Source organism: Ovis canadensis, chromosome 3, assembly GCF_042477335.2.
Source record: "Ovis canadensis isolate MfBH-ARS-UI-01 breed Bighorn chromosome 3, ARS-UI_OviCan_v2, whole genome shotgun sequence".
NCBI lineage: Eukaryota > Metazoa > Chordata > Mammalia > Artiodactyla > Bovidae > Ovis > Ovis canadensis.
The window spans coordinates 96,927,115-96,939,990 of NC_091247.1; the positions used below are offsets into that span (position 1 = coordinate 96,927,115).

Genomic DNA, 12,876 nt, shown 5'->3' on the forward strand with positions numbered 1-12,876 from the left:
GCTCCGAGACAACCCCTCCTCACCCGGGAGGGCAGTGCTTTCTCTGTTTTCACCCGTGGTCCTGGGGAGGAGTAGGTGGGCTAAGGCTCTGGCTGGCCTTTACTTAAGTATGTGCCTGAGCTGGCTTTTCTCTTGGGTAGAGGCCCAGAGCTGGTGTTCAGGCCCTGCTGGTGCAGCCTGCCCTGGCCCACCTACCACCCTGCTCAGAGCCCAACTTCTCCTTACAGCTCTTTGACCACATCGTCCAGTGCATTGCGGACTTCCTGGAGTACATGGGCATGAAGGGTGTGTCCCTGCCTCTAGGTTTCACGTTCTCCTTCCCCTGCCAGCAGAACAGCCTAGACGAGGTAACAGTGCTTTCCTGGAGGGGTCTCCCATGGGCTTTACTAACTCTGAACCAGCCAGAGTTTTGAGCAAGGGAGAAAGCTGACCCAAGAGGAAGAAAAGAAGGGCATTAGTGATCAGTCATGGGGAAGGGCTTGTTGATGGGAATGAGCAAGTCAGAGCTGGTGAGAGTCAAGTAGGTAACAATCTTTGGGATGATGATGACGATGCTAATAATATCAGCAACTAACATTTTTTAAAAGTATTTTGTGCAAGGTACTCTGCTAGGTTTCCTCATTTAACCCTCACAGCAACCATATAAGGTAGGTGTCTGTGTGCCCATTTTGCAGAAAGGAAAACAAGGCCTACAGAGAGGCCAAGTATCTTGCAGGTCATATAGCCTGCGAGTGTCTAAGCCATGATTTCATTCCAGTTTCTTGACACATGGGTCCATGCTGCCAGTTATGCTCAGCTGTTCCTGAGGCCCCTGTTTTGGGCTCGGGACATTTCACTCCATCTCCTGTTTGGATGTCGTGATATTTCCCTAGTGTCCCCTTTGCTTTTTATTCCCTGTCAGCTTGCCTTGGGTGAATGAAGAAGGGGATAAAGATCTCGTGCTCTTACAGCAGCCCTTATGTGACTCAGTGAGTTTTGCAAATGCCTCCTAGTCCTCCCCTCTGCGAGTTAAATTTACCATGTGCACTGCTAGGACAGGTCAGGTGTTAGGAAGTCCTGGTAAAAACCCTGCCGAATCCAGTATTTCCCAACATCTGTTAACATTTGTCCAGTGTTAGTCTAGGATTGCTTTTAGTTTTTCCAGCTTCTTTGTCTCAACATATTATTTTTTTCAGTATTAATGCATTGGTTTTCAAAGCCTTCTCATTTGCATCAGTTTACCAAAAGTACTTATCAAACATGTATATAAGTACTTATGTGATATTTAAGGAAACATTGCTTATTATAACAGTCATTAGAAACATACTAAGTCATTCAACAGTTGGGAAATATTTAAGTCATGAGTCATTTACTGCCTCATATTAGCGACTAGTTTTTTGGAAGGAATCTCAATGATTTGGGAAAACACTGGTGGTAAGACCAGAAAAATATTTTTAAGAAAAGTATAAACTCTATAATACAGAAATGTATAAAATGTGATTAATAGGAAGATTAAAAAAATTCCAGTTTATATGCTTCTAGACTTCTTCTACTGAAATTTTTTTAACAGACTTTTCAGGTATACTTCTTCTACTGAAATATTTTTAACATACTTTTCAGGTATATTTTTCAAGTATGGCATGTATATATATATGCTTATAGACATATATATGCTTATATATTTATCTGGTGACCCCCAAGACATGTCAACTGTTTCTTTTTGTGCCTGAATTGCAAAATTCCAGGTCATTGTATTGCATTTATGCCATATGTTCTAAGTTTCTGTAAGCATCAGGTATTCAGTCTAGAACTGTGAAAGCTAAGAACAAGAGAAGCAGAAGCTGGGTTCTGTCTGTTGTTCTGTCTGTAAGTTGGGTTCTGCTCTGCTGAGATCAGTCTGTTGATGGGGAAATCAGCAGGTTGTGAAGCCCAGAGGCCTCAAGCTGCCTGGCTTAGCTGGTGGCCACGGGCAGCTCTCCCCAGCTGTTGGGGCCTCTGCATGCCATATTATCTAAGGACCACTTGCAGTAATGTTATTTCAACATTCCAAATGCTTGAAAATGCCAAATACAAAATTTCATCAGAGACGTCAAGCTAATTTGTAAACAAGAAAATCAGAGTGGTTTGGATATAAGTGTGTAAACTAGGTCACTACTGAGATTGAACTTTGTTTTTCTGAGTTTCCCGGGATCCGAACACAGTGGGACTCGTGATGTTAAACTCCTGGGCCGTGAGAAACCAAGCAAGTCCTGGAGAAACCATGCCAGTGGGTAGATAGTGAGCACGTGGCCTTCTTTTGGGTTCCGGCCTCTCAAGAGTGGTGTGGGGGTCCTGGATGCCTATTCCCTGATGGCCTGAAGCAGCACAGAGGGATCCAGGGAGCAGTATATGAAACAGCCCCCCATATTCAGAGCCATCGTATATCTGCTCCTGAAAGGCCCTGTATAACTCCGCAGAGGGTACTCGTTCACTTTGTAGTGGAGTCTGAAAATTCAGAAGCACAAACTGACCCCTCTATGTGATGTTCAGGGCAAACTGTTTTTCCTGGTGAGGGCAACGAGCATTTAGAGCCTAGCTCCTTGGCAGGGGCAGTCGTGTGGTGCTTATGAGCCCGTGCATTGGAGTTGGTGAGCCTGCGGGTGAGGGCCTCCTCCATTCCAAGCTGCAGGCCTTGGGCAGTTTGCTCCAGGGCCAGAGTTACCTGTAAAATGGGCACGATAATGACAGACATTTCACACAGTTGCTGTGGAGGTTAAATGGTGTAGCACGTGTGATGTGCTTCGCCCAGTGCCTGGTGCACAGTAGGCCCTTCTAGTAGGTGAGACAGGTTTAGCAGAACTTGTGGATGAGATGCTCGGTTTTCAAAGGGCCTCTGATAACCTGTGAGGTTGACAACTAGAGAATGAGCCAAGAGTCCTTCTCTGATATCCCGCTCCCTGCCCATGTGTGATTCCTAGAGCATCCTCCTGAAGTGGACTAAAGGCTTCAAGGCGTCTGGCTGCGAGGGTGAGGACGTAGTTATGCTGCTGAAGGAAGCCATCCACCGGCGAGAGGTAGGGGAGGCATAGCACGAGGCCGGAAGGGGTCTCTGTGTACAAAAGCTGGGGGAGCTGTTGTGCCGGTCACAGGGACAATTATTCTAGTCCTTCGGCAGTCTGTGAGTGTCCATGGTCTGTCAAGCCTTCCTCTGGGCAGCTGGGGATTCAGGAATGGCCACAAGCTCACGTTCTATAAACAAACCGTGAGCTAACATCAGGTGCTTTTGTGCTATGAAGGAAAATGAAGTTGGGTGAGGACAGAGTGAGTGGGGCTGGGGAAGCACATTCTTTCAAGTAGTATAACCAGGGAAGGTCTCTGAGAAGGTGACATTTGAGCAGAGCAAATAAGCCCTGCTGTGTAAGCTTTCAGTTCAGTTCAGTTCAGTTCAGTTCGTTCGCTCAGTCGTGTCCAACTCTTTGCGACTACGTGGACTGTAGCCCACCAGGCTCCTCCATCCATGGGATTCTCCAGGCAAAAATACTGGAGTGGGTTGCCATTTCCTTCTCCAGGGCATCTTCCCAACCCAGGGATCGAACTCAGGTCTCCTGCATTGCAGGCAGGCGCTTTAACCTCTGAGCCACCAATAAGTTTTATACACATCTAAATCTCCCCTGCAAGTGTCTGAGGGAGATTATTGTGGCTCATTTGGGGATTGGGATCTGCTGTTGTTCTCAGGAGTTTGACCTGGACGTGGTTGCCGTGGTGAACGATACGGTTGGGACTATGATGACCTGTGGCTATGAAGACCCTCACTGTGAAGTCGGCCTCATTGTTGGTGAGGACTTGGGCTGTCCTTCCCCTGCGGGTTCACATAGCCTAGGGTTGGTGGGGGGGATGGTGCTGAGGGAGGCCCTGACTGACCTCTCTTGATTGGCAGGCACAGGCAGCAATGCCTGTTACATGGAGGAGATGCGGAATGTTGAGCTGGTGGAAGGGGAAGAGGGGCGGATGTGTGTCAACATGGAGTGGGGGGCCTTCGGGGACAACGGATGCCTCGATGACTTGCGCACAGAATTTGATGCAGCTGTGGATGAACTTTCCCTTAACCCTGGCAGACAGAGGTAGGTGCCCAGCTGCGTGTGGGCTCTGGTATGTTTATCTCAGAACTGAACAGTGATGAGTCACCCACAACAGCAAATCCCAGGATGCTCATTCTCTTGAGATGTTAACAGAAGAGGTTTCTTTGGCAAGGGCTTCTTGTCAGATACATCTGGGAAGTTCTGGGTTAAGTCCTTTTTGCCCTGTTGAACTGTGATGGTCTTGAAGTCCAGTTGGGAAAACAAAAATCACAACAGCTATGTTGCAAGGAGAATTGGAGTTGATCAAGGTTTTAGAGGGATGAAAAGATCAAAGAGGGTTGCTGAGTAGCACAGAAGTTAGTATACATGTAGGAAGCAGCTCCTACTGTGAGGACTGGGCAGGTGAGAGAAAGTGTTAAAACCTAGGTGTGGGACTTGAGGAAAACAGACAGTTGAACCACCTATTGCCATCAGAATGAAGAAGCATTGCTGGGGCGAGGCAGGTAGGACCAGGAAGCGAATAGGAGCAAGCCTTTCTCCATCCATCCAGTATATAGCATCCTCTATTGTCATACTGGACAAGGGGGCAGCTCCAGCATCACCAAGCCCTTGGTGTGGTGGGGTCCCATTAGGAAGAGGTTGAATGTAGTTTTTCCTAATTGGATTAACCAGGGACTGTACCTCTGCAGAATATCCTTTGCAAACATTTGTCTATAGTAGAGGCCACAGATTAAAGTGCCTCCAGGAACCAGCCAGACAACATTAATGAAAGAAAACAGGCTGGAGTAAGATAAGATTAAATGATGATGGAGTCTTGGTAGAAATCTAGAATGCTGATATTTTTAAAGGCACTAGGCCGAGCCAGGAGGCCCTCAAGCTATTGAGTAGTCACATTTGGTTTTCTTGGCCAGTTTGGTTCTCAGCTGGCACTAGTTATTTAAGCAATAAATGATTAGGTTGACGGGAAAGCATGCTAAATTCTCAGCAACATCAGGGATTAAGATTCAGCATCCTACTCTTCTGGAAGTGGGGTGGGGTCTGGTGTGAGTTCCTTCTTGAGAAGTCAAGAATAAGCCTTGGAAGGAAAATGAACCCATTAAATGGAGTCAATTCAGGGAATCCCTTGGGCCTCAGGACATACTTTACTGAACGCTATGAGTCAGTACGTGTGGATGCCAGGAATCCTGCCTAAGTGAGTCAAATAGCATTTCCTGTTCCACCAATGGGAAGCTGTATGCTCTCTACCTTCTGATGTAGTGAAGGCTGGTCTGTCTCAGCACATCCTACACTTCTTTTTTAACCTCCATGAACATTACCTGCATTGCAGGTTTGAGAAAATGATCAGCGGCATGTACTTGGGCGAGATTGTTCGTAACATCCTCATCGATTTCACCAAGCGTGGGCTGCTTTTCCGTGGCCGCATCTCAGAGCGGCTCAAGACAAGGGGAATCTTTGAAACCAAGTTCCTGTCTCAGATTGAGAGGTGAGAATTTAGGGCCTGGAGTAGGATGGGCCGTGTGTCCTTTTCATGGACAGACAAGCTGGGATTTTCACAGTTCAGGTATGATCAGGGTGTGGCTTACATACAGGGCAGTTTAGTAGCTAACATGTTTGTCTCTATATAGTGTTGTTTTAAAGTACTTTATGAACAGTTGGCATTTTAAGGGAAAATATATATTCTTGTGAAAAATCATGCTAAGCTGGATGAACCTGTGCAAAGCAGTATTGCTGGTTTTAGACCAATTTCAAAGGTAGAAAGAAAGATAGCTGCTCACAGAATGCAAATGGGAATGCACGGTGGAAGATAACTCACTGAAGCCCCTGTGCTTGGCAAGAAGGATCTTCTTAACCGCTGGTGCAGTAATAAGGCAACCAGGATTAAGTGGCATCCTGTGGTGGCTCATTAAAGCAAGGCTTTCTTCCTCCAGTTTAATGGTGGAGAAGAGAAGTCTGCTCTAAATTAGAATGCTGAGTTTCAGAGCCTTCTGAAAATTAATGCTGTCATTAATATTACTCTCAGGCATATTGAAAAACAGGAACTAGACAGCCTACATGAGGGGGGCCCCCAGTGAACAGAATACTGTTCCAGTTTACATGTCTATTTTCTTCTTCTATAAATAGAGCACAGGTCGATTTGAGACCACCCAGAGTCGGGGAGGAGGAGTAGAAGAGGCATCTAATGTTGGCTGTTGAGGCTTGTCCTGCTGGCCTGTGAACAATGAGAGATTGGACAGGAAAGGGCTTTGCAACTGAAAACTGTCATGTATTAGCATCAGCACTGTCTTTGCTATTTCCAAATAAGTGGAATCATGGCCAGAGAATTTCCTTTTGAGTATCAGTTTTGCAGCAGCAGTGTGCACCTTGCCTAGATAAAGTGGCAGAGGGAGCTGTTTCTTTGTGTTCCTGTCCATGTGGGCCAGTGTGATAAGCGCTAGGTCCTGAATTGAGTTTAAAAATGGAACCACCTCTCACGGACGGTAGCTTTGACCCCCAGCCCTTGGAAGTCCGGGTCCCCCAGAACTGCTTCAGATGAAGGAGGTAGGATCCTGGAGTGGCAAGCCATCAGGCCCTCTTGGTACGTCACTGACCATTGGCTGTCTCCTCTTGCCCCAGTGACTGCCTGGCCCTGCTGCAGGTCCGTGCCATCCTGCACCACTTAGGCCTCGAGAGCACCTGCGATGACAGCATCATCGTCAAGGAGGTGTGCACCGTGGTGGCTCGACGGGCAGCCCAGCTCTGTGGCGCAGGCATGGCTGCTGTAGTGGACAAAATACGAGAAAACCGTGGGCTGGACACCCTCAAAGTGACAGTGGGTGTGGACGGGACCCTCTACAAGCTACATCCTCAGTGAGTGCCTGACCTCTACTCTCTCTGCCCATCTGTCTCCCCACATCTCTTCATTCTTTCCCTGCTTTCCTTTCTCTCAATCTTTATTTTATGGCAAATTATCAGACGTTGCAAAGAGTGTATATAGTGCATGTATTATAGTTTTAATGATTAATAACTGTGTCTGCTGCTGCTGCTAAGTCGCTTCAGTCCTGTCTGACTCTGTGCGACCCCATAGATGGAAGCCCACTAGGTTCCCCCGTCCCCAGGATTCTCCAGGCAAGAACACTGGAGTGGGTTGCCATTTCCTTCTCCTAATAACTGTGTAGGTCTGTGTTTTACCATCCAGCTTGGAAGCCCCCTGTGAGCTCCTCCCAGTTGCACCCTTCATTTTCCCACCAAGAGTAAGTGCTGAGGTGATTAAGTTTATCACCTTTTTTCTCCCATATTGTATGTATGTATCTATAGTGTTTATTTTTACTTAATGTTTTTTGGCTGCACTGAGCAGCGTATGGGATCTTAGTTCCTAGACCAGGGATTGAACCTGAGCCCCCTGCATTGGAAGCACAGTCTTAGCCGTAGGACCACCAGGGAAGTCCCAGTTTTACTCAATTTTGAATTTACCGTAAGGGAAATAAGATGGCATCTTTTCTTTTGTGACTGGTTTTTCTCACATTGCATGTGGTTTTTAGATGCATCAACACTGAAGTCTGCGATCATAGTTCATTAATTTTCAGGGCTGTAACCTCTGAGTGTCTAAGCTATAATTTATCCTAATGATGAATATTTGGGTTATTTCTAGATTTTGACTATTTCAAACAGTGCTTCTGCCAATGTTCTAGTAAATGTATGCGGGAAATCTGGAGCATTTTTTTCTATCGTCTAGGGTAGGAGTTGGCAGATTATAGCCGCAACTGTTTTTTTTTTTTAATAAACTTATATTGAAACACAGCCATGCCCACTTGTTTATGTGTTGGCTATGGCTGCTTTTGGCTATTAACAGCAGACTATATGACCCGCAAAGCTCAAAGTATCAATTGTCTAGCCCTCTATAGAAGCAGTTTGCCACCCTCATCTCTAGTATGGAAATACTGAATTCCTTTTTCTTTTTACTCTTTTTTCTGTCTTTGTCCATCTCTTCCCCCTTTTGTCCTCTCATCACTATTTCTCTTCTCCTTTCTTCTCTCACTTGCATATATTTTGAACAAATTGTTTTAAAATCAGGATATGCCTCAGTCCCTTTTCCATAGAAGCTCTTCGACTAAAACTTAAAAGAACAGAGCTGTGCCCCTTGCTCAGCAGAAGGTAGGATGGAGAGACTCATTGATTGAATTGCCATCCGTGTCACCATGATTGTTTCAAGGCGTTGAGACGCTTGCCCAGAGTCTACAGTTAGTGCAAAGAGTGGACCCTGAGGAGTTCTAAATTTCTCTTATTGATGTTCAGTGTCATTGTGAAAATAGGAACCTCAGTCCCAAGTGAGGGTTTGGGAGTGGGACAGAAGTCCAGCCACTAGCACCGGGGCTTGAGGTTAGGACCTCTATTCTCAGCTCTGCCAATGGGGAGGAGCAACGCAACCCTGCTCTAGTGGGTAAATAATGACAAATGGTCTCTTTCTCTAGTCCCATATCAGGAAGAATCTTTGATTCTTGTCATCTCCCAGCAACACCCTCCTAAGTCTGCTCCTTTTGCCTTTAATGAAATTTTGGGTTAGACATGAGTCTGACATGAGTTGAATACCACATGTATGGGACTTGGTCCTCGCCTCTAGAGCTGATGAACAGGCACTTCTGCAAGGCATGCATAAGTGACTGCTCTTTTAAGAACACAGCTGGCCATAATCTCAGGCTTTTGTCCTAGAGTTGAATCTTAGCTTCTCACTTAGCTTCTCTTGCCCACTGTAACATAGAACTTGGGCATGTTGCTAGTCTCTCCAAACCTCAGTTTTCTGAAAAACAATACATAGTGTTTAATACATGGTAGCTATCATCCTCTTCTCCATCTCAATTATTCCTAGGTTTCCAGCATCACTTCTTAGGGCACTATCTTTTAGGACACAAATCTGTCGTGACTAAGACATTTTGTTCTGTCTTCCTCCCAACTTTTTCAGCTTTGCCAAAGTCATGCATGAGACGGTGAAGGACTTGGCTCCAAAATGTGATGTGTCCTTCCTGGAGTCAGAAGATGGCAGTGGGAAGGGGGCAGCTCTCATCACTGCTGTGGCCTGCCGCATCCGAGAGGCTGGACAACGGTAGAGCCCCTGCAATTGGAAGGACTCTCTGGTTTCCCTTCTTTCCTGCTTTAAATTATAAGATGCCATTCCCCTTGTGTCAGAAGCAGACCCCTTGGCTTTTCCTTGGCAGAGAGCACTTCACTGGACTAGAGTTTGTCTCTCTGTCTACTCATTGTAGAGTTTGGTACCCAAGCCTTGGCCCTCCTGAGATAAATACAATTTGAAGTAAGGATTTGTTCACACTTTTCACAACCGTTACCATTGATTTTTTTTTAAAACTCGAAAAAAAGATTTAATCTTTAGTAATCCCCCTGGCCAAATTCCATGCCCCTGTATAATCCTACAGGATGGGGACAAAAATAAAAAATTTGTTTGCTTCACCTTGAAGCCTGACCATGACATTTCTAGGTGGAAAGCATCCCCCAGCTTGAAAGTTGGTGCTATTTCTCCTCTCAGAGAGCTGAGAGGTCTCCACTGACTTGAGCCTGATTCTCCCATAGGCAGGGAGGAGGGGCAGCAATGGAGGGGAAGCCCATGGATAGCCATGTGGCAGCCCCTCTTCAACCTCATCTCTAAGCATTTGCCAGGTGGGTTCCAGTGGATGCTGTTCCTGGAATCAAAGCATCCTGAGTCTGATCAAGCAAAACCAAAGCCTAGAGTCCTGGGAGTAGGTTCACAGGTCATCAATAAGCAGTGGACCTTTGGGGGCGGGAAGACTTTTTGGTCTGTTTTAAAATTTTTTCCTGCAGAAGTGGAAACACTGTATTTTCATTTTAATTTATATTTGAAATGTATTTAGTTCATGAAGTATATCTGCTCCTTCATCTTGACACTGTATGATCCTTTGTATGTAATGTATTTATATGTTAATTTGTTATGTCTATAAATACACAGGGTCTCAATAGATCAATGTAGTTAAAGGATGGAAGATGAAGATATGCTAATCGGTTACTAGAAATACCTCATTCATCTACAGGAAGAGAAGGAAAACATCATTAAAGTAAGGGAACGGTCAAGCAGCTCCTCCTTTCCCTGCAGACTCAGAAACTTGGAAGGTGTCTGGGGATAGCATGAAGGGGGTTGGGACTGTGGACTGAAGAAACCACACCAACTGATTGCTCAGTCTAGAAACTTTTCTGGCACAATATTACATGAGATGTTAACAAAGGAAACAGGAATCATTTCAAATAAACTGCTTAGCAATCTTCAGTCTTAAGGCAGTTAGTAGTATTTTAAACCTCTCTAACAAGATAAAGGAAGTCACCAAAAATATTTGCAAAATGGTCTAATTGTTGATAGCAAACCAAAACCAAACTATTAATCAAACATACAAAACTTCAGGGACAACATGTTTGGTGGATTTGTACCCTTCTAGCAAATTTCACCTTGGGTTTGTTTTGTAAGTGTTCTATAAGAGGTATTGTCCACAGACTTCTAGGCTAAGCTGTTTTTACAAGAAGTATTTATTTCAAACCGCTTGGATGGAGAGGGAAAGGGACCTAAAACCTTCCTTACCCTACTTTTTAGAGTGCAGTTAATCCTGAATCTGCGAGCCCACTTCTGCCCTAAAATATTAAATCATTTTAATATTTTTATTAAACCCATATACTGCATAATAAAGAGGGGAAGGCCTTTTAACAATGTTGAGTAGGATACAAGGATCAAAACAAAAATGGAACAACACAACTCAAAGCACCCAAATCTTGCACATTTATCAAACTTGTAGTGAGAACAGTGTCTGGATTTGTGTATCACTAAGGGATGCCCAAGAAATAGAAGTGAACTTTAACTTTTAAACTTGAAACATTAGGCACCATCTATGAAATTGCACATTTTTAAAAGGTAGAGCTGTGTGTGTGGCTTCTGAAATGGAACGCTGGAAAATGCGTTTTGAATGGTTGTGTTCCCACAGTTAGGTGATAGTTCCTTGCTGGCGCTGCTTCGCCTGTGTAAATGTATTGACTCTCAATCTATGACTGCAATGTACTCAGTAGCAGATCATCTCAAACCCTGGAGCACTCAGTCTAGTGAAGATGTTGTCATGTACAATAAAGAACTAGTGGGATTAACTGTGTGATGTTAACTATTATTAATAAATTTTAACATTTTTCAAATATTCCACGTGTGATTCGTGAGACTTTTTAAGAGTGTAGTCATCTTTCAATCATGTTACTCCTTGGAAGAAAAGTTATGACCAACCTAGACAGCATATTCAAAAGCAGAGACATTACTTTGCAGACTAAGATCCGTCTAGTCAAGGCTATGGTTTTTCCAGTGGTCATGTATGGATGTGAGAGCTGGACTGTGAAGAAGGCTGAGCACCGAAGAATTGATGCTTTTGAACTGTGGTGTTGGAGAAGACTCTTGAGTCCCTTGGACTGCAAGGAGATCCAACCAGTCCATTCTGAAGGAGATCAACCCTGGGATTTCTTTGGAGGGAATGATGCTAAAGCTGAAACTCCAGTACTTTGTCCACCTCATGCGAAGAGTTGACTCATTGGAAAAGACTCTGATGCTGGGAGGGATTGGGGGCAGGAGGAGAAGGGGACGACCGAGGATGAGATGGCTGGATGGCATCACGGACTTGATGGACGTGAGTCTGAGTGAACTCTGAGAGTTGGTGATGGACAGGGAGGCCTGGCGTGATGCAATTCATGGGGGCGCAAAGAGTCAGACATGACTGAGCGATGGAACTGAACTGAACTGAACCCATCTGAGTAATTGCTGAGTGTTTTGATTTTGACTATACGTGCTTGACAGGCATGTGACCAACACTTTGCCTTGACCCCAGATATTTCTCACTCCAGAAACACAGTGCCAATGGAATGGGAAGCTAGATCTTTCCTAGTCTGTGTTTGAGCCCCTGGATTTCAACCATTGCTGAAACCATGGCTGGTGCAGCAGTCTGCTGTTTTAAGCAGTTTGGCTGAGATGAAGCAGAACCCTCAGGGACTCTGGCTAAACTCTGTAGGTATATATGATTCACATTCAAGACATAAAGCCCTTACTTACATGAACTCTAAAAAGCACTTGCTTCTATCCTTTCCTTATCTTTTAAAACCCTTTCCTTAATAAGCAAAATACAAACTTGGTAAATAAACTTCTTACAAGTTCTTAGTGATACCCACTGATATTGACATGGCCTTGCTTGACAATACCTGAAGAAGGAGCAGATAAAGGCTAACAGAATGATAGAGATAGGCAGAACACAAAATTCAAACTTGCTAGTGGTGAAGGAAAAGAAATTAAAATTAGACCTTATTTTTCTGACTTCAAATTGATGAGCTTATAGGAGCATACTTATATAGTATTGATAGAAGTGCAAAGTGCAGTCATTTAGGAGAGGAATAGGCAATATCCATTTAAAAAAAAACAATGTTCTGTACACTTTTCTAGAAATTTGTGAGAGGAAATAGACATAGTTGGAGACCAAGATTTATCTTTAAGGGTATTTGTGATTGCATGACTTAAAATAACAGAATAGGGGTTTGCCTAACTTGTACCAGGATCTGGTCAGGAAGACAATCTACTATGGTGAATTCAAACAGATTTTAGCACAGGGACTTGGTTACAGAGGTACTAGTAGAGCTGAGCAGTTCCACAGTGTAGAGGAGCAACCCAGAGTTTAGCAACATCAAATAACTCCACCTCTATCCTAATGGCTGGGTCAGAAGCTAGAACCCTAGAGCTGGGGTGGGAGGTGGTTAGAAACACCTGACTTCTTTCCAATTTTCTGCAGTGTCTTCCATTGACCCTACTTGTGAGGCAAATAGATTCAAG

General features: G+C 44.6%; 1 protein-coding gene across 1 annotated transcript in view; it reads left to right on the top strand.

The window, feature by feature from the left end:
• The window catches only part of HK2 (hexokinase 2), a 68,283-nt gene extending 57,073 nt beyond the window's left edge, over positions 1 to 11,210 (top strand). The window contains exons 12-18 of the mRNA XM_069580558.1: positions 228 to 347; positions 2,937 to 3,032; positions 3,694 to 3,793; positions 3,896 to 4,079; positions 5,365 to 5,520; positions 6,651 to 6,884; positions 8,974 to 11,210. Of these exons, the coding sequence (XP_069436659.1) occupies positions 228 to 347; positions 2,937 to 3,032; positions 3,694 to 3,793; positions 3,896 to 4,079; positions 5,365 to 5,520; positions 6,651 to 6,884; positions 8,974 to 9,118 (1,035 nt within the window). The 3' untranslated portion in view covers positions 9,119 to 11,210. The remainder of the gene's footprint in view (positions 1 to 227; positions 348 to 2,936; positions 3,033 to 3,693; positions 3,794 to 3,895; positions 4,080 to 5,364; positions 5,521 to 6,650; positions 6,885 to 8,973) is intronic.
• Positions 11,211 to 12,876: the final 1,666 nt, after the last annotated feature.